We start from the raw sequence: 23,535 nt of genomic DNA on the forward strand, positions 1-23,535 counted from the left end.
CATTTGCATGTTTTCATGGTTTTAAGTTTATGATGTGTGCCTAATATTATAAGTTATAACCTGTTTAGATTTGTTAGCAATGAATGCAATTTTTGGCAGTTCCAGGGATTGCAAACAACAATTTTCCTTCAGGGGCTCTTCAGCGGCCCCTGGACCCTGGCCGCAGTAAGCTTTTTTGTTCCAGCCCCTCTCACATTCCTGAAAATAAAGGTCCAATATAATTAATTAATTAATGATTAACGACACCCCAGCACGAAACATACATCGGCTATTGGGTGTCAAACTATATGATCTAATATAAAACTGAAAACCAGTCTGGTTGTTTTTGTAAACAATACCGGATATATAAATTTAAAAAAAAAAAAAATATATATATATATATATATATATCATCAAAATACATTGTGTTAAACATACTCCAGTCATTTTAAAGCAAAAACACTTTAAGTATTTTTACAAAAGTCCAAAATTGGAAACAATAGAGACAACCACACATATGCTTGTTTTGATATACTATGCAAGGTTACATACACTGATTAAATATGGTCCATTTAAACCAGTGGTATGCAGGTATCGAAAATTGGGATTTTTATTATTAACTGGTTTAACATGTCCATATACCATTAGGGTGTCAAACACGCCTATCCCGAGTCTGGCCTCCAATAGGGATTTTAAAAAAGATTCTGCCCTGTGCCTATTTGATATACCAGGTAGTGTGCAAGGTTACAAGCATTTCATGATTAATATGGTTCATTTAATGCAGGTATTGAAAATAGTGATATACTATGCAAGGTTACACGCACTGATTATATATGGTAAGGTTACATACACTGATTAAATATTGTTCATTTAAACCAGTGGTATGCAGGTACTGAAAATAGGGATTTTAAAAAGATTCTGTCCTGTGCAAGGTTACATGCACTGATTATATATGGTAAGGTTACACGCACTGATTAAATATGGTTCATTTAAACCAGTGGTATGCAGGTACTGAAAATAGGGATTTTAAAAAGATTCTGTCCTGTGCAAGGTTACATGCACTGATTATATATGGTAAGGTTACACGCACTGATTAAATATGGTTCATTTAAACCAGTGGTATGCAGGTACTGAAAATAGGGATTTTAAAAAGATTCTGTCCTGTGCAAGGTTACATGCACTGATTATATATGGTAAGGTTACACGCACTGATTAAATATGGTTCATTTAAACCAGTGGTATGCAGGTACTGAAAATAGGGATTTTAAAAAGATTCTGTCCTGTGCTTGTTTTAATTGAGTAAACTCTAGCCTGGCAGTGACAGTCCTCTTTGTGGCAGTGCAAGGAGAGTGTATTGTCCAGTGAAGTATCTCCTTAAGAGTGGATGTGCTATAGATAAGGCACTATAGTTAGAGAAAGAAAGAAAGAAATGTTTTATTTAACGACGCACTCAACACATTTTATTTACGGTTATATGGCGTCAGACATATGGTTAAGGACCACACAGATTTTGAGAGGAAACCCGCTGTCGCCACTACATGGGCTACTCTTCCGATTAGCAGCAAGGGATCTTTTATTTGCGCTTCCCACAGGCAGGATAGCACAAACCATGGCCTTTGTTGAACCAGTTATGGATCACTGGTCGGTGCAAGTGGTTTACACCTACCCATTGAGCCTTGCGGAGCACTCACTCAGGGTTTGGAGTCGGTATCTGGATTAAAAATCCTATGCCTCGACTGGGATCCGAACCCAGTACCTACCAGCCTGTAGACCGATGGCCTACCACGACGCCACCGAGGCCGGTCTATAGTTAGAGATCCATGGAATCAACCACTATTTTGCTAAATATCCATTCACCTCAGCATGGTTTTGACCATGCATAACGGATGGTGGGAATTAGGATTTTTAAAATATACCATAATTAAATGGGCGATTTCTTAAATAACACTGGTCTACAAAAATATTTTTGTTTTTTCTTGCATGGACTTTGTAAACTGGTTTAGGCTAATTTTGGGCTGCTGAATCCAAATCTGATTCATGGAATCAACCACTATTTTGTCAAATGCCAATTCAACTCAGTATTGGGCTTTGAATATCATTGAATTCATAGACTGCTTATATTGCTAACAGGTTGGTCACTCATATTTTGTGTAATCACAATAACTTACATTATATATAATTTGCTATAAAAATGATGAAATATAGATATTTTGGGATTCCATTTCATAATCTTATACTTTCGAAATTTGCAGAAACACGGATTCCTGTTAAAATCGCAGCCCAACTATATATATATATATATATATATATGAACTATAAAACTTGGGATTTAAATGAGTTTTGTAAAATATATATTATATTCTGTATGTTTATGTATTGTTTTAAAGGTTATATTGATGTGCATGCGATGGGTTCCATTTATATCATTTGGTGAAAAATTTGGTTTTAAATTTGCTGAAATATAATCTAATGTATATCACACACAGCATAGTTTTAACATCCTGTTCAATGCGCATAGATCACATTTTGATGTAAACTTGATTGTCATATTTTGTGTTGTACTAATATCAGTATACAAAGCTTTACTGTTCATTCCAAAATCTGGAAATTCACATATATCATATTTTGTAAATTATATTAAGTCTTGATGTGTATATTAATGGTATATATATAGTTATTGTTATTAATTTAGCACTTGATAGTTGTGAAGAGTTAATTCATTTTTAATGCCTTTGATGTAAGCTTGACAAGCATTTTCAGGGAACATTTTGTTTTCAAAATCTTGATCATGCAGCAATATTTCTAGTCAATTGAATATTGATTAGCAACTACTGTTTAATGTCTTAAAATTGTGTAGCAATCTCCGAAACGTATCATAGCGAATCGCGACAGGATACTGAACAAAATGTTCCCTGAATTTATGTCATCATATCATTTATGATTAGAGATAAACATTTAAATATAGTTTGTTATCTAAGGCGATTCCAGCTTAATGTGTTGGCTTATGAGAATGACATACAGTTATATACGATGTAGTTGATTTCCACTTCATGGAATGAACAAATAACTATTACTGTATATTTTTGAAGGTACATTGTGTATCCTAAGATAATTTCATAATCCCTGTGCATGTCATTTTCTATACAGGACGCTCCTAGGCTAACAAACTGAAATCATTGTATAGGTACATGCAGTTTCATACTGTTTAAACGTACATGTATTATACATCCTTTTATAATAATTTTATCACCTAATCTGCTTTTTAAAAAAGAAAATATATTATTCCGGTAGGTTTGATGTGGTTAATACATAATTTCAAAAAGATGTTTGGTTTGTGTACTTTTTGTTAAAAATGTACATGTATTCCATTCATTCTTTTATAATGAAACTTGTGCCTGTAATCCATTTTTTAAAAAGAATATTTATTCCAGTTTCCAAATTACCTTTTCTTGAAAATATTTATTTATTCCAGGTTTCATTTTACTTTTTCAACCATTTTGTCCATAAACCAGTCATTAAATTGTAGTAATATTGGCCTGAATCATGTAATATAATTATAGTGAGTGCGAGTGATTTTGCTTACTTTTCTTTAGTGAATTGTTTTGTCTCATGTTGTAATGACATACATGTATCTAGTGAAACCTGTCTAAACAGGACACTTATAGGACAAGTAAAATCATAGGCATACGGGATCACATTTTTGGAGGGGGGAGACAGGCTGATATTTTCCCGAATTAAACAAAAATGCCTGAATCTGTGTAACATTTATTCATATTAGCATTACGGTTAGATGCTACATGTGTATTTTTACATGGATTTGTGGGTAGAATGATGGAAATACATAATAAAAAGGTTTCAGACAAGTTAATTTTGCCTGAATATCTCTCTCCCTCCCCCCCCCCCCCCCCACTGGAATTTGAAGATTTGCTTCAGCTCTGGTGGAGGGGTACAGTTGCTTCCCCCCCCCCCACCTCCCTGTTCTGTATGCTTATAAGTAAAATGTCCAGTTTTAAGGTATCTGGTTTAGGGAGGTTAAGTTCTGCACCGACATTTAAAAAGTACAGCAAAACCTGTCTTAAGCAGCCATAGGGGACGTCTCAAAAGTTGGCCTTAATATAGCAGCCTACTAAATACAGATTGTTAAGTTAACATGAAATTTGAATACTAATGTAAAAATATTGTTTTGTTTGCTAATGTAAATATTTAATGTTGTTTAATAAGGTGCCACATGTAATGCTCAAAATTTTGTTGACATCCAGCATGCACAGCTGAACAGTTGTGGAGTCCATAGTATTTGAACAAACTCTGTTTTAAAATTCTCGGTAAAATTAAAAATGATTATAATCTCAAAATGATAAAGAGTTAAAAACAGACATGAGTTATTAATCATCATTTTTAAAATGGTCATTAGTAATTAATATTCCACTATTGTCTCCGATTTCTTGAAACAAATTATAAACTTCACACTTGAGGTCTAATTCACTAAACTGTCGCAACTTTACAATCTCTGAAAAAAAGTAATTTTTGTTTCACGACACCATTAGAGCACATTGATTTATTAATCACCAGCTTTTGGATGTCAAACATTTGGTAATTTTGACAGTCTTAAAGAGGAAACCCGTTATATTTTCCCCATTAGTCTGAAGTCCAAACGCTTTTACATGCCCACATCTATTAGGTTCAAGCATGTTCGCCCTGGGTCCCATCTCTGGTATGACCAGTGGCTTGACCCAGGACTGAGAAAAGTTTATGGGGTGAATTTTGATCGTTTATTTTAAATGGAGGAGCAGGTCTTGAATTTAGAAATTTGAGGCATCATCCAAAAGTATTAAGTGCTGTAATTAAGTAATTTGAATTTAGTTTGACGTTTTTACCATTAGCAGCAAGGGATCCTTTATATGGTACTATCCCACAGACAGGATAGCATATACCACATCCTTTGACATACCAGTCGTGGTGCAGTAGCTGGACCAAGAACTAGACAAGGATTGTTCCCATACCGACCGTTCATCAGGCGAGCACTTTACTACTGGGCTACATCCTGCCCCTCTTTACCATTTCAAAGTGCAGTGCAAAAAGACATTCAAGAATGATGTGATATGTCTCTTAATGAATTAGACCCATGAGCAATAACCTGCCTTGTTAATCAATGACGGCTTGCTGTTCAACAGTGTAGTGGTGTCATTTCCACATTTAATTGGTCTAGACATTTGCTAGTTAACATTTAATGACATTATTTTAATTTCCTGACTAGCAGTGCCCACCTAGTGTTCATTGTTTGACTGTTCGTTTCTTTCATTATACAAGCAGTCAGGGCCAAGCTGTGTGAAGTAATACATGGCAATATAGATTGCTAGTATTAGCCGAGTGTGAAGGTCACACAAAATATCTATGGAAGAAGTTTGAATTTTTTTGAATTTTTCAGAGCGAAATTATTAATCTCAAATTTTTCTGAAACATTTTATTCAATACATATAGACAGGGTGGGATCTAGCTCAGTCCACAGAGCGCTCACCCGAGGTACTTGCATCATAGGATCGAACCACCACAGTGGAGACAATTCTCCGATTGGGTTTTTCCCATTATAAACCGAGCCCCACATTTGCTATATCAAAGGACGCATGTGATGGAGTTCCTGTCTGTGGAATGGTTCATTTAAAAGACCCCAGCTACTAATGCAAAAATGAAGTGGGTTTCCTTTAAGACTGGGGGTAAAAACATTACCAAATATTTTACATCTAGGACCAATAGCCGATGATTAATAAATTAAATGTCCTCTAGTGGTGTCGTTAAACAAAATAAATGTGCAGTGTTAGAGCTGGTTCAACATTTTTATGAGTATACATAGCATTCTATAATGAACAGAACTCAATGGCACTGGACTAGTTTGCATGATTTATTTGACTGTAGTTGTAGAATATTAATTTTAATATGTACACATAAATGGTCAATTATAGCACATTTACTGTAGGCTCATACAATGGCTTTATATTATAGATCTGGGCCTGTGTTTATAAAACTTGTTTTTAGAGTTCAGACTCAATCTCTAATGACATCAGACACATACAATTTGTATGGTGTTGTCATGACATTAGTGTATCAGTCTCTGTTAGAGCTCAAGTCTACTCTAAAAGTTTTACAAGCACCAGGCCTGGTGCCAAATTCACAAACACCTTAACTTTAAGGTTTGCAGTCTTATGTTTACAAGTGTTTTACACTATGGGAACCTGTGGGTTAAGAATCTTCTTATTTGCATTAAATCTGTGAGACTGTTTTGCGTTTTCACACAATATTCTGTCTACATGAGGTACAGCTGTGGTAAGAGAATGGCTCATTTGGCATACATGTATCTCTGCTCCAAGAAAATGTCTTTTTTTTTCAATTTACTTTCTGGAAAAGCATGACCCTAAAACTAGACACCCGCCCCAACCCCCACACCATAAACAATTTCCTGCACGTGTCTGCCCAAATACACAAATAAAAAATAAAAACATTTTAAATATACACAAATATTTTTTTTAGTCTTTACCATATAATTATATTTAATTTTCTACATGAAGTACCGGTAGTTGTAAACATACACGTATGGCTGCAAAACATAAAGTTACAATATTTTGTAAATTTGTCTACAAGAAGATATGGACATTATTGTTAGAATTCAGGAAGAACTATTAGTATATAATATATATTATATACATGTATATATTGTTTTGTTTATTAATTTTTTTATTCTTATTTATTCATATTAATACATCTGTCTAGTTGAAAGAGTTACTTTTCAATTTTCCACTTTTCAATAACAAATAATTATTTAAGACATATGTATGTTTGTGTATATACATAATTGAAAATAAATTTGACATTTAGAAATCTTTTAAAATTATACCATACTCAAATAAGTCTTTCAGCAAAAAACTTTTTAAAAAGAACAAAACACAAACATAACAAACAAAAAACAAACTACAATCAGACAAAAATCTGACAAATCACATCCGTTTTTACAGGAAGGAATGTTTTGTTTAACAACTCACAAGACATTTTAATTATGGTTTTATGGCACCATGCATATGGTTAAGAGTCTCTAGTTGTATTAACAGATGCCTTATTTACAGACATATTGTCCATATTGTCTTCATGTATTTCATTACAACTGTAAAGATATATAATTTGAAAAAATAAATATGGTTGCTTCTTTTGTTTTGGATTTTTCTTAACTGTTTTAACATTAAAACTTGTTTTTGCAAAACCATGACTGAACATGGCCAGTTCTGTCTGAAAGTCCTCGATATAAAGATCACTCACTGCATTTTGGGTAGAAATATCTAATGTGGAGGTATGGGTTGTTGTCTGTGTCTGTGTCTGTCTGTCTGGATCAAGTGTCAAAAATGGAAATAATGTGAGGTGGTGAACTGCTCTAATTTTTTAAAAAGTGGATGTTACTAGTTCCAGTTGTCAACCCTTGATATAGACCATCTCTCAGATACATGTAGGACATACTGTGGCCTTTGATGTACAGGTTGTTGGGATAAAACTTAGAGTCCATTGAAAGGGATCAAAGTTTGTTTTGTTTAACAAAAAAGCTACAGTTCATTTTTTTTTTTTTTTTTTTTTATTAATTATCGGTACCGGCGTTGTGGTTAGGCCATCGGTCAACAGGCTAGTAGGTACTGGGTTCGGATCCCAGTCGAGGCATGGGATTTTTAATCCAGATACCGACTCCAAACCCTGAGTGAGTAAACCACTTGCACCAACCAGTGATCCATAACTGGTTCAACAAAGGCCATGGTTTGTGCTATCCTGCCTTTGGGAAGCGCAAATAAAAGATCCCTTGCTGCTAATCGGAAAGAGTAGCCCATGTAGTGGCGACAGCAGGTTTCCTCTCAAAATCTGTGTGGTCCTTAACCATATGTCTGACGCCATATAACCGTAAATAAAATGTGTCGAGTGCTATTGGATGTCAAAACATTTGGTAAGTTTGACATTTAGTCTTAGTGAGGAAACCCGCTATATATTTTCATTAGCAGCAAGGGATCTTTTATATGCACCATCTCACAGACAGGATAGCACATACCACAGCCTTTGATATACCAGTTGTGGTGCACTGGCTGGAGCGAGAAATAGTTGTGGCATTTAATCCATTAGTAGTAAGTGATATTTTATATGCACTATCCCACATAGGACAGCATATACCATGATCTTTGATATACCAATACTCGCCGATTTGTTTCTCTATGCATATATGATTTTTCAAAAACCAATCTGGCTAAATGAAAACAGATAAGTCTTGCAAAAAATAATAAATTCACCTTCCAGTATATTGATGTTTCGTTGTTAACTATAAGGATTTAAAATGATCACAAATATTTAAGATTTTGTGACAAATCATTAATATATAGTTAACAACAAAACAGTGATATTATCCCAGAAATAAAACATTGCACACTTCAGAAGATAACTAATTTCAGTGCAAGTTTGAGGCAGTTGATTAGGATACACACATGTAATTTACGCAATTGAAGGTACCAAGGTAAAATGTATGGACCGATTTCTGGTTAAATCTTTACATTAGATTTTGAAATGGTATCTTGTTTATGTACACATTATGAAGAAATACCAGTACATGTAATGTGTAAAATTAAAGTTTTAAGTTTGTTTGGCTGTTGGATGTCAAACATTTCATAAGTCTGACACGTCATCGGAGAAAACCCACTACAGTTTACCTAATACAGCAAGGAGTTTTTATATACACTTTCCCACAGACAGAAAAGTACATACCACTGCCTTTGACCAGTTATAGTGCACTGGTTGGAACAAGAAAAAGTGTAAAATCAATTTGATAAATTTATTTCAACATTAAAATATAATTGTCCACTAAAACATGGACCTTGTTTGTAATAAAACATTATGTTTCAGTTATGTTCAATATTTGAACAAATGGACATGTAGAGTTTTAAAATCTTAATTTAATACAGAAATACAAAACAAAAATAGTGTATACTTCAGAGGATGCACTGCATGCTTAATGAAAGATAAATATTTACCACATGTCATGGTTTTCACACTGAAAACAATCTTTGAATGCTTAGGTTCCCAAAATACACTGGACAGCATCATTCTCCTATTCCATCATTCATGATTAGTCTGTTTTCAGCAATGCCTTTTGTTTACAGTGGGCATTAGTTTGAACAAATATCATAATAACATACCATAAAAATTGTAGTTTTCAGTAGCACTAAAAAAAGTCAACAATAAAGTTTTGATATAATGTATCACCAATGAAAAAATTATAATAGCAGAAAAATTAATGTCCATGAAAACTCGAGGTAGTAAAATAATCCACCATGTTACCAACTGGAACACGAATGATCAGCAGATACAATGTAGCATTCTGTAAACTGATTACAACATAGTACTGATATATATTTTGCTTTGATAAATTCATGGAAGACTTCTCAATACAGTCAAATATATAACAGACATACATACATGGCTTGAAACTCATTTTGTAAAGAGGAAAGCAATCTTTGCTTTTCAAATTTGAGTTTAGAAGTGAATGTTATAAATTAAGAAGCATTAATTTCTAAAAAGTGGTTTGTATTGGAAATTAGACAACTGAGACTTGCAGTGGAAAGTTTTCAACAGCATGGTGGAAAACTTAAGACAAACGGGGAAATTTTTTTGATTTAAATACATCACTTCTAAAAATAAGGATTTCAGGATATATAGAGAATACCCATTGAAGATGATTTATCTTACAACATGTTTAATATAGTTTAATGGGAAAACAGTAAACAAAAAGATTCAGCAATAGGTTGAAAGTGTAAGTTAATTACGTCCTAGACATGAATGACACAATAAAATGATGTCGTCCGTTTGTTACAAGGGACACTTGGGTCACAACCTCTGGAACAGCCAATCACAAGTATCAGAAGTGACCTACAACATATTTTGAAGACAATATTGATGTACAACAGGTAATCCCTTCCCAGGTGTATAAGAAATATTAATTATTGTGAAAACTAAGGTGGAAAGCAAAAGCTGCCTGTGAAACAGATTACCAGAAAGCATATTGTTCAGTTTGAGCAGCATTTGATGCCCACTCCCTGTCAGATACGAGCCTTGTACAGTAGGTTAAGCAACTTCACAGCCGAGTTTTGTATAGCAGGTTAAGCAACCACGCTGCCGAGCCTTCTACAGTGCATTAAGCAACCTCACGTCCGAGTCTTGTATAGCAGGTTAAGCTGCGTTAAGCAACCTCACGTCCGAGCCTTGTACAGTAGGTTAAGCAACCACGCTGCTGAGCCTTGTACAGTGCGTTAAGCAACCCCACGTCCGAGTTGTACAGTAGGTTAAGCAACCTCACGGCAGTCTTGTACAGTAGGTTAAGCAACTGTAACCGTCCTAAATCTAGAACAACAATAATAAGACCATCAACGAGGACGGAACAGCCACGAGTGAGCGTCAATCTCCCCTCAACAAGTGAATGTCGACAGGAGATGAAGGCTCCCTCACGGGCGCTCATCCACGCAGCTGCCGTAATTACTACATGTAATAAAACACAAACACCAATTGAAATAATATTTAGTACATAATTATCAAAACACAAAACATAACATATATTCGCAGTGTTCACTGTCGAATGTATTAAATAACAACTACAGTAAATTACGACCACCCCCAGCCCCAATTAACCTAACATTTACTCGTACTGTTTTACCTACCGACCCAATCACGTTCCCAGCGGAAGACCCCGAACACTCGTCGCTAACCGCTTTTATTTGTCTCTCACTGCAGTGCAGCCGTCTCCCATTGGCTGGAGATCACTGCCCTCGCAATGCACGTGCGACCGTATAATGCACATAATGAAATTCATTGCAGCCAGTAAAAATAACCCAGACTTTCCACTAGTCTATTTCATTACAGACAATAATAGACTTTCCACTGGTCTGTTACACAACCACCCGGCCGAGCCTTGTACAGTGCGTTAAGCAACCTCATGGCCGAGCCTTGTACAGTGCGTTAAGCAACCACATGGCCGAGCCTTGTATAGTGCGTTAAGCAACCGCACGGCCGAGTCTTGTATAGCAGGTTAAGCAACCACGGCCGAGTTTTGTACAGTAGGTTAAGCAACCATGCAACCAAGTCTTTCACAGTAGGTTAAGCAACCACACATCCAAGCCTTGTATAGTGCGTTAAGCAACCTCACGGCAGAGTCTTGTACAGCAGGTTAAGCAACCTCACGGCCAAGCCTTGCACAGGAGATTAAGCAACCACACATCCGAGCCTTGTACAGTGTGTTAACCAACCTCACTGGCGAGTCTAGTACAGTAGGTTAAGCTACCTTACGGCCAAGCCTTGTACAGGAGATTAAGTAACCTCACGGCCATCTAGTGCTTGTACATCTACATCCATCAGGAAACATTTTTTATTTAAAACTATTTTTATTCAACAACTATTATAAATTTTAGAATTGTGTAGCGATCTTCGCAACTTGCATAGCCAATATTGATGACTGCCCACACACACACACAGATGCGCTTGCACACACTTTAAAAAAAATAAAAATAAAATTCTCAAACATACTTTTGATGAATATTCATAAAACATTTGATTTGTACAAAATAAAAACTCTACATTTTCTTCCATTAGTATAAACCCAATTTTACAACTGCTTGTACAGAAAAATGTACCACAAAATCCCATAATAAGCACAAATAGGAACATGTGAAATTGCCTAACCTCAATAACACTGATCAGTAGAAACTTAAATTCATCTTTTGGCAACAGGAAGACAAAATGCTTAGATACGAAGAGAGCTATCGTTAACTCTCTACCATAACTATACTCCTCATTCCGTAAGAGTTTGCACAATGTTCTATTTCCACAATTATATGTTTAAGTCTTCTGTCCAGAGCTTCAAGGTATGGTTCAGTGATGACTGGCGCCACTGGATCCTGAGACAAAACTTGACGCAACACTTTACTGAGAATTCCATTCTGTAGTTCCAGCAGTTTCTGCCATGTGGAAAATCGAACACTGTAAATATAGAAATCATGTAAAATGACTGTACTAAAATTATGAATTCAAAGCTAAAATGCAAAGGGCAATAACTCTGCCAAGAAAGTAAGATTACAGGTATGATAGTTATGAAGTGTGACAGTAATTCTAGTATAAAACTGCACTGTGCCGACATCACCAGGCTACAATCAATTGAGAAGAATCAATGTTAGACCCTTAACAAGTGAGCTATATCCTGCCCCTACTTTTTGATATCTTTAAATTGATATACATGTATGTGAAAGTATGCAATTAAAAAGTATTAAAATTTGGTCCTAAATTTAACTAACATATCAAAGGTAACTGGCAAACTATAAAATAATAGAATGCAGAATATGTAACTTTACATAGCATACTTACAAAGAAATGAAGAGAAAGTATGAGGATAATGTACATGGCTAAGCAATATGGTACAAAATGTGTTTTAATACGGAAGTGATTTACATTTGATGTCAGATCTGGATATTGACAAATTGGTGGTAATGAATTGGATCTGTTTTTCCAGAAGTAGTTGTTTTGAAATAGTACCATCTTGGTTTGTCTTACCTACAACACTGTTTCAGAGGGGACAGGATATCAAATACATCCACATGTGGATTACCAAAACTGAAAGAAAGAAAATGAAACATGAAATGTTTTAAGATTCATTCACAATAACGAGAATCTAACTGGGAATTTTCACATCCATAATGAATGAATGAATGAATGAATGTTTGTTCAATGACACCCCAGCACAAAAATACATATCAGCTATTGGGTGTTACAAATGGTAAGTATATGAAAATATTATTTATATATATTCATATAAAACCACAGTGTAAGGAGCTGTGGGGGAAAAGTATAATATAATACATAAAATCAAGGTAAGTATATTTTAAAACTTTGTATTCACATCCATAATGAATATTCCATTAGTAGAAATACTGGTGGACAGTTTTACATCTAGACTGATGATACACTAAAATAAGAACATCCTGATAATATATCAACCTGTTACAGTGTTTCTGCCAGAAAGGAACTTTTGGGTATGGCGCTATGGAATTGAATATTTACAATGTGTGTGCTGAATGCAACTGCAGTTGACAGGGGATATAGAGGCCTCCCACAGAAAGAAAACAGGTTAGGATTAGGGTTAGGGTTAAGAAAATCATACACTAATGATAAGAGTAATTAATTCTGTCAAAAGGTTAACTTACATAAAATACAATTTGCAAAAACAATTGGGTATGGCGCCATACCTGTTTTACCCTCCTGACAGAAACCCAGTGTTATTTTAGTTCACAGCAACTCACTCACCTCTTAGCATTGTCCAATATTAGGAGCATGCTGTCATTGTGTCCCGCAAACGTTTCATACAAATGCCTGTCGGCATTGCCAATGAGATAGTCGAAGATGGCTGTATCAACAATGTCCAGCAGAAGTCGAGTCTTCTTGTACAGTTCAATCTGTCTGACCAACGTACAGTATTTATCGTTCTCCTCCCAGCTGTGAACAAAGAAATTAGACATAAACTACATCATTCAGTTTTATTCACTATATATCACATGATTCATTAAAAAAGGCCCACCTTTTAATGTTAAATGGCAGAGTGTACCTGTGTATGCAATAGAACATTGATATTTTAAACAAAACCAGTTTATCATATTGTCCATTTTTATGGTAAAATGTTCCTAAAAATAACTGGTTACTGTCTGTCTTAAGATATTGGGTTTATCCTGCAAAGGTTAGAATTGCCAATATACCACACGGTTCTGTCTAGCGGCATCCACCATTAAACATTAGCAGGATAAAGCTGATGTCTGAAATTAGTAACCAGTTATTTTACTTATCCTACAATTCTACATAATATGAAAAATTTATAAAATTAACCATTTCATTCCACTGTTTTCTAGGGTACTATAGGCCCACGTGTGTTGAATGCCTTTGCTGCATTCTCAAATGATCAACATTTAGGTGGTGTAGTTTTAGTTTAAAAACATTTTGTGGAGAACGAAATACTGTTCTCAACTTTATTGATATGTGGCAACCTCCTGGTTACCTGAACAATCATTTTCAACCTATTTCAATGCCGACTATATTCTTTTATGCTAATTTTTTTTTAATAAAAATATTAATACATTTGCTAAAGAATTCATATTTTTGTCAGCTGGGCACCATTAATAACTTATCAGCTATCACTAATTAACCTTCAGACTACTGCAGGCGAGATATCTTGCCCGACATCACACCAGTCGAAATCAGACCTGTCAACCCTCCCGGATTCCGCGGGAGTCTCCCGGTATTTGATCAAATCTCCTTTCTCCTGTGCGGGAGACAGTTTCTCCTTTTAAATGACATTTTTGTAAGTATAAAAAAAAATCGATCCTCTTTTGTCAAAATAACAGAAGGGAAGTAACTCTGCCTTTTTTTCTCATTCGGCAAATGTCGACTACTTTTTCTGAGAATGTAAAGGCCGAAATAACCTTTGCCGAAGTGAAAATTGTGGGATAGCCATTGTTAAAAAAGCACATGGAGTTTATAAAATGACATGTAATTATAATGTTTGTTGTCATCGTAATGGCTACAATGCGTGTTGCCGCTAATTCAACAGGCTGTGTATTGACATTCAGTGTTGCCATATAAAAAAAAAAAAATATCCAATTTAGTTCTAATAACACCTCTGAATTGTAAAATGTCTTCCCACTGGATTACATAATGCAACTATGACGAATCTGAACTGCCAGACTCCGAGTTGACAGCGATGCATAAAATCACATGTCACAGCAAGACAACGAAAAGACCAATTAGCTGTATAAACATACTTGTGTCAGGGTACACTTCAAGAAATTATTTTTGTACTGACATTGACATAAAGTTATCACGGAAATGGGTATAATTCCGGTATATTTTACACGATGTCCGTAATGAGGTTTTACTTATGATTAATGAAAATACAATGGCACATTATAATGATTTTAAATAAGTACCACGCCACCGTTCCTCATTATAGTAAAAAACTGAATATTAATTTATAAGATTTATATAAATTTGTCTTTGGTACTTGTACACTAACCACAAATGATAATGTAACGCAACCTGTAAGGCTGTAAGTGTAATACCGTAAATGTACTAATTTGTATTTCTTGTTCATGTTCTTAACATTTTTGGATAATTTTTTTTTTTTTTTTTAAATATGTATTAAATCATAATAATATTTAAACTTTAAAAAAAAAAAAAAAAAAAAAAAATTAATATTTTTTTTTTTTTTTTTAATGCCAAGATCTAAGGTTAAGAAGTATATATGACATTATAAAGTATTCATATAACTTATTGTAATAATGTTTTTTTTTAAATCTTGCGATTTTGGGTTAAATTGTGTGAATTTAAAAATCTCCTGCTTTTTGACAAAATCTCCTGCTTTTTCAACACACACCTCCTGCTTTCTCTTGTCTAAAGGTTGACAGGTCTGGTCGAAATACTGCAATCCCTGCATTTAAGAAACGGACTACAGCAAAACATTTGCCATAGAACAATAGTGTTCCTTTACCGTTAACATGTTTGCAACCCTGGATTGTAAATAAATCTGAATGATGAGTTTGTTATTTGATTTGTTTGCCAATATGCTGTAAGATTCATTTAAACCAGTGGCGGTATTTGTTGACTGAAAGTGATGTAACAGTTAATAGGCGAATGACACGTGCACGATCAAGAACAATTGGATTGTATGGGGATGACAATTTATCATATACTGTGTAGTCAGTCCGCACTAATGTGCCAGTTCAATCTTTATCTTTCAATTATATTACATCAAAGTGTCTCATTATATTTAATGCGATATAACGGCATAATTTGTGTTAGGAAATCTGTCACCAAGACTGAATGCACCTTTTTTTTTTATTAGTCCACTAAACACCAGAAAAACATATTTTGTCAATATATATGATGGAGAATTTTTTATTAAACTATGGAAACAATCTCTCTCTGTATATGTATATCTAGAAATATCTCACCATTAGGTGTGTAATCTTGAGTGTATGTTGAACATTTTACTGAAAATAAAACATCCATAATGCACCACAGCCACGGTTCAGCAAACCAGTGGTCCCTGCAATGCACATGCTATGAACAGTCAACAGAGTTCAATGACCTAGCTGAAACTCGCTTAATGCTGGATCGAGTTCAGCCAGACCGAGCAGAAAAAGTCCGCTAGACTGGTTTAAGCGCTTCACGGTAAACCAAATGGCCACATCGGGAACCAATCAAATGGTTCACGAACGTTAGCAAAACGTTTGCTGGCTGAACTTTCGATTGGTAATTTACATGTATTTTTTATCATGCCCGATGGTGCGGTGATTCAGATACTTAGTAATAACGGTGCAGTTACTGTTTTACTATTCACTTTTTCTCTGTTTTCAGTCTCCATGCTATTGCCAATGGCTGTAAGCAATTGCATGGGCTGTACTGTACACTGTATACAGTGCACTGCCCAATTCATATTTCCCGCCGTTTTGCACACGACACTCACGGGAAATAAAAAATGTTTAACAGAAAACAGTTTATTTGACAGCATGCTACCTTTTATTTGTTGTTTTTCAATGGAAAATACCTTGGAATTTTAAGTTCAAAAAGTGGTTTCGGCAAGTATTTTCACCTGACAACAATGGCGGCATTTTCAGGGACCGACAGCAGATTGTGACAGCTAATTTGATAATAAATTTTATTGTTTTATCAACAACAAAAATCACTAAATATTAGGATATGAATTGTAGTTTTTTGTTTTGTTTTTTTTCTGGTCCAAAAACCACTGTTATCGGGAATAATGGACATAAATACTAGACAGCTAGCAAAAATGCCCATAAGTAAACGCAACATTTTCGATTTTTTGCCTAATTTTAATCAACATTAACTGATCTAAAATATCATAAAAATTATAAAAACCCACAAAAATAATAGGAAGTTTTATCTGGAATTTCATACCCACAATTAGCCTACTTGGAATTTGTAAAAACTATTGAATGCCAGTTATTGGTTGATGTTTCCCTAGATTTTGATTTTATGTACCTCTACATCTTTTTCTTTTATTATTTTCCTTTTCTTTGATTCTTTTTTTGTTTCTGGACAAGTGTGTACAATATAGAGGAAAATAATTAAATTTACTCATCTACCGGTATATATACATGTAGCTGGTAACTTTAAATATATACATTTTAATCTTTATTGTAAACACAGTCTTGGATGCAAACAACAACTTTGTTTGTTTTGTTTAACGACACCACTAAAGCACATTCATTTATTAATCGTCGGCTATTGGATATCAAACATATGGTAATTTTGACAGTCACAGAGATGAAACCTGCTATATTTTTCCATTAGTAGCAAGGGATCTTTTATATGCACCATCCCACAGACAGAATAATACATACCACGGTCATTGATATTCCAGTCGTGGTGCACTGGCTGGAACGAGAAATAGCCCAATGGGCCCAGCAACAGGGATTGATTAGGTGTGTACTTTACCACTGGGCTATGTCCTGCCCTCGATTAATTAAGCACAATAACTTGCAATGAAAATAGATAATATAATCATGAAAATACTGAGATATTGTCACTTACGGAGCTTTTTTCCCTTCCGAATAGCGCCGGGCCCATGGGTGTCTATGTGCCTTTAATTTGAGATGAGTGGGCAGCCACAACACCACCGTTCCTTCTAGCACATCGCCATCGGCGCAGACACCATCAGCTGGTCCTTTACAGTAGTAGCACTTTCCATAGAAACAGGTGTCATTGTCTGAAACATAGATATACAAATATAAAAAGAGGTGTCTGTATCTGAAACAATGACATACAAATATAGAACGAGGTGACAGTATCTCAAACAATGACATACAAATATAAAAAGAGATGTCAGTATTTGAAACAATGATATACAAATATAGAAAGAGGTGTCAGTATCTCAAACAATGACATTCAAATATAGAAAGAGGCATCGTTATCTAAAATCATGACATACAAACATATAAGCCCTGTTCATTTGAACAAAAAAACACACATGCAAAATTTACGATACAAATTCACACATGCATTTATATGACGTAATACATATGTTGTTAATTTAAACATAATATTATGTAAAAATACACTTACATTACATTTTGACTTGATGTAAAGTTATTATTAATGTGTTAATATGTTATTAATGTGTGGTGGGTGAAGCAGCTTCCATTGTAACCATTCCAACCTGGCGAAACACTTCCGGCTGATTGGGACAGCCTCCAAAGAACCTTTCAATACTAACCAATCACACAATGTGCAACATCTTCCACAGCACTAGACCTTGTCTTTCAATGTGCGTGAGTGCGATAGCACTCGTACAGCGCACATAATTTCAATCTGGCGAGTGTGAAAAATAATGCACATTATACTTAGCAAACAGTGCATGTAAAATAATTGTGTATACCTACTGATAGCCACTATTTACTTTATGAAAGACCAGTTTAATAATACCAGAAAAAAAATGTGACGTGAACGGTAGTGTCCATGCAAGCTTTCAATATATGACTGGTACTTATCTTTGCTATACAAATCGGAAAACACTGGTTTAACAGACATCTTCGAAGACTTACCAATCCGATCAAAACTCCTTTGCCTATTTAATTTATTATTAATTTGAAACAGTCCACTTTTGTAAGGCAATAGATCACAACGTCTGATATGGCTAACTCATTTATACTGTTCATATAGTTATGAGAAAAAGGAAATGAATTAAATAGTGGCTTCTGTAGCCTACACAAATGAACTCATTACGGAAATCAGTGAAGTTGGTAAAATTGTCTTGATTAGTTCATAACTGTTAGCCTACAAAGCTTACGTGAGGTCCCTTAAATGGCAAGCATGTAACGTTTTAGTTTCTTTAAAAAAGAAATGAAATATAGACGAAGACAATTCAAAAGTAGACGGAATAATAAAAAGAAGGAAAATAAATGATAATTGGTATGTAGGAATAGTCCTAGGTCTTGTTTACAAAAACAGGTTGGGTTTTTTTACGTCTATTATTTTTCTTTTTTTATCTTTAAAAAAAAATATCAAATAAAACTTCATTTAAATGTTTGTATTTCAACCAGAGGTTAATGAATGTACATCTGTTATATATATATATGTATATATGTACACACTATAGTAACAGTAATCAATGTTCATAGCAGACTATTTAATTTTTGTTTGTTTCAATACGTTTGTTAGAAAGTCACAGACCATGTGACTGGAACATGATTTGATGCGCAGTACTCTGTGGCATATTGTCATATTATTGACCAATCAGAGCTAACGGGGTCACATTATTTTTACTCTTGGAACTCTGGCTGCACGCACACGCTGGTCTACTTGACAACTTGTTACACATTTCTGATGGCATCCCATGTTTAGAATAAATTCTTTGTAATGACTAATTTTGTCGGAGTTTGTGTATTTTTTATCAATAACATTGGGACCGTCCTAGATCAATAACGTAACGGTGACAACATATATGTCGTAGCCGTTCGTAACTGGTAGTAAGTGGTAGGTCAAATGACGTGTTACAAAATGATGAAGGAGGAAGACTGGTTGTGTAATTGTTGAAATAAAAAAGCCACATGAATGTCAATGCCCCAAACAACACAATCAACTGAACTAATTGTAGGCTTTCATTTCACGAGTTATTAAAAAAAAAAAAAAAAATAATATGAGGGATCTAATTCAGTTGGTAGTGCACACCTGAGATGCTTGGGTTGTATAGTTCTAATTGAACCACCTCCTCAGAGCCAGTGGGTTTTTCCATCCCAGCTAATCATGTTCGATGTACATAATAATGCGATAAATCTGCTAGCCCGACGCCAAGGGCTAGTGCTTTTTAACACAGGGCTAGTAACAAATGTAAAACCAGTAGCCTGAAGGGCCAGTGGCTTTTAAAAAATAAAAAAAAATAAAAAAACCACCGCTAGCTCACAATGTTTTTCCTCCACTGATGTACGTTTGATAAATGTTATTCTGACATTGGTCATCGCATAATGTCAACAAATTAGTAAGTACATGTATATATTAATATTCAACTTGAACTAGATTTTTATAAAATGCAGTAACAAGACGTTTCTACATAGTCAATTACAACAATACACAAGATACAGACTTTCTTTTCTTTTTGTTTCATGGACAGGAAACAACCTTAATAAAACGCCTGGTAGTAAAATCTTGCACATGTCAACAAGGTAACAAAGGTGTGAATGGCCAGTCCTTATTAATCAACAGGCTAGTATAACTGAAGTACAATCCCAGTCATGTTTAGAATTACTGTGTTTGTCTTATTTATCTACTGTCTTCTAATTTAGTACCTCGCTTACTTGCGATAGGGATGTTGGCAATCAGGGACCACAGCTGGCTTGACCTGTTTAATGTGCATAGCAGTTTGGATAACGTTTCACATCTTTACAAGATAATACATTTTTTGTTTATTAATTAACGAGTTAAATCCTGCCAATATATTTGTTGATATCTGTCTGACATGGGATATATTGCCCTGTAGGCTATTTGAGCAACTGACATCATCGTTCCTGGTGACAGTTCACTACCGAATACACTGAACAAAACCATACATTGCATTGTGCATTAAATTCTTTTGTTTTGGGTGGTTAGAGAGAGTTGTTTGTTAAATTGCTTACCCACTCTGGATAAGGGGGCAGGGATGGGGTGGGTGTGTGCAAAAGCAAAAATGGGACAATGGTTTAGAATCAAACTTGACAAAATAGGGTAGGTCATGCAGTTTTAAAAAAACCTAAATTATTTATTTATTTTTGAAACTTCATTCACCTGTACAGGTCGAGATAAATTTTCACTAAATAATACTAATACTAATAATACTGAGAAAAAAAAATTCAATAAAAATTTAATACTCATGTACATAAAGAGAGGAGAAGAAAACAGGTCAGCCAGTTGGGTTTTTTAGGTACTATAGGGGTTGGGTTCCTGAAAACATTGTTTTTCAGCCTTATATAAAGTGTGTTGTAACTGATCAGAAATTTGGGCTAGTGCTTTATTTTGGTGGGCTAGTGACTTTTTAAAAAATGTGTCATACCCTGAATAATGAAATTCAAGATAAGTCGATTTCTACACGTGTTTAGCTGCATGTTCATCAAACCATCTGACACTCCAATGGTATCTATAATTGTGTGTATCAAATTATATGTCTGCATCAGTGTATGTCCTAATTATATTTCTATGGCACAGCTCGTGACATTTTTAATAACTCCATTCCTTAAAGGAAAAAGAAGAAAAGACTATACTAATGAACCAAACAACATAAAATTAGTTGATTAATTTTTTCAACATATGTCTCTACATTTACATGTACCAATTACTTCATAAATTAATAATGCTTGGTTTTCACTCGCCTTAGCATTTTGATGAGTGTCATTTTTCACTCGCCTAAGCCCTTTGAGGTGTGCAATTTTTTACTCGTCATGGTTTTTCAAAAGCCAAGGACTGCAGCAATTGTTTGTCACCCTCTTTCATCATTAGTTAATTCCTCACTCGCTTTTTGAATGCACCAAGCATGTTGCAGTATGATGCACCCTTTTTCTAGTTGAAGCAATTCCAATCACTTTTTGAATTGGCTACCTCACTGTTATATGTATCTCTCTGCTGAGAAATCTTTTATACCCACCCACCACACACCATGTTTACTTCAAGTAATTAGTATAATAGTTTAGTTTAGTTTAGTTATGGAGTACCATAATAGTATATCGAGATATTATGTAATAGGCATCCTCGTCACTTCTACATATCAGGAAGTAACATGTATTAAAAATAAAATTCTATGGTAAACCGAACTTGTTTGTTGTTGATTATAATATATATACCACCAGGAAATATTAATTCTATATACAGTGTAACCTCTCAAAACTGGACCCTCTGTAAAGCAGAATTCCCCCCCAAACTGGACATTTTTCATGGTCCTTTTTTTTAAAATCAGTACAAAACATAACTTCTCTAAACTGGATACGTCTTAAAACCAAACATTTTACTTGGTTCCGAGGGTGTCCAGTTTAGAGGGGTTTCACTGTACAAAGACAAATTACAATGTAATTATGTGTGTATTTCAATCCTATACCGCAGGCATCTTATGCAAGCGCTCTACTGACTGAGCTAGATCTGACCCCCATCTTACAAGCATGTTACAAGATATAAATTTTACGAAACAATATCTCAATACCTTTCACGAAGAATGTTTTAAGCAGCTCTGGTGTACTAACTGGCATTATTTCTTTCTCGAGGTTTATTTTCCTTCCAACGGCTAGTGGAGTTCTTCTGAATTCTAGAATTCTGAAACAAATTTAGAGACAAGAACAGGTGTTATTTCAAGACTCGAAATACATTTTGCGGAGAGGAAAGCAAGCTTAGAGGTTAATTTGGAAGCAAACATCAGAAACTGAGTACTTAGTTCTAAAATGTAGTCTGGAAATTAGACAACTCATCAGACTTACATGACATTGTTTAACTATTCAACAATATGGAAAACTTGAGGCCAACACAGAAGAATGTTTATAATTTATAATATCACTTCTGAAAATTAGTAATTCTGGATATATCTCGAATATTATACCTAAAAAAAAAACCATTTCTTGTGAAATTTTAGTGTGCATTTTGAGCACTATTTGCTTCCTGCCTCAAATCGATCCCCATCGGTGGGCCCACTGGGTTATTTCAAATTCCAGCCAGTGCACCACGATTGGTGGATCAAAGGCCGTGGTATGTGCTATCCTGTCTGTGGGATGTTGCATATAAAAGATCCCTTGCTACTACTGGAAAAATGTAGCAGATTTCAACTCTGAGACTATTTGTCATAATTACCAAATGTTTGACATCCAATAGCTGATATTTAATAAATCAATGTGCTCTAGTGGTGTCATTAAACAAAACAAACTTTATCTTTACCACTGGGCTACATCCCGCCCATTCCTTTTCCCTTAGGATATATATTAATGACAGGATTACAGAACTATAGCCGTCAACTTACTCCAGAGTTACACAGATTATATGACTTGAAATATACACTTTGTGTATAATGCTTCTTAAGCTAACACTCACTACCATACGTTTACAAACTCTTTAAGCAGATGTATATATACTTAGCTATAATTCAATTATACATGAAAATAATAATGGAAAATGAAGACTGTAGCTGGCTGAATAAAGTACTTTTAGGGACAAATTAAATGTTTACTGATAGAAAGAAAGAAGGAATCACATATAATAGAGTTGATATAAAGTTCTTCTACTGGCAGTCTAACTAATGGGAATTTCCCTATTAGCTCAGTTAGTAGAGCACTGGCCTCACATACTGCGGGTCCATGGTTTGAATCCTCTTGGTAGCTCTAGGCTGATTTACATACATTGAATAGAGAATACTCCCCTCGTGTCTTGTGATATCATAATTTATCAGCACGAGTTGATAAAAGTATGAAATCCGAGGCTTGCCAAGGATTTTATACT

At 34.7% G+C, this 23,535-nt stretch overlaps 1 protein-coding gene across 1 annotated transcript in view; it reads right to left on the bottom strand.

Moving 5' to 3' along the window:
• Positions 1-8,807: 8,807 nt before the first annotated feature.
• Positions 8,808-23,535, bottom strand: part of LOC121383079 (glycosaminoglycan xylosylkinase-like) — a 58,748-nt gene continuing 44,020 nt past the window's right edge. Inside the window, exons 5-9 of the mRNA XM_041512854.1 lie at positions 22,256-22,365; positions 17,629-17,803; positions 13,333-13,521; positions 12,583-12,642; positions 8,808-12,015 (exon numbers count right to left, since the gene is read on the bottom strand). Of these exons, the coding sequence (XP_041368788.1) occupies positions 11,802-12,015; positions 12,583-12,642; positions 13,333-13,521; positions 17,629-17,803; positions 22,256-22,365 (748 nt within the window). The 3' untranslated portion in view covers positions 8,808-11,801. The remainder of the gene's footprint in view (positions 12,016-12,582; positions 12,643-13,332; positions 13,522-17,628; positions 17,804-22,255; positions 22,366-23,535) is intronic.

The sequence above is a fragment of the Gigantopelta aegis genome, chromosome 10 (assembly GCF_016097555.1).
Source record: "Gigantopelta aegis isolate Gae_Host chromosome 10, Gae_host_genome, whole genome shotgun sequence".
Classification (NCBI taxonomy): Eukaryota; Metazoa; Mollusca; class Gastropoda; order Neomphalida; family Peltospiridae; genus Gigantopelta; species Gigantopelta aegis.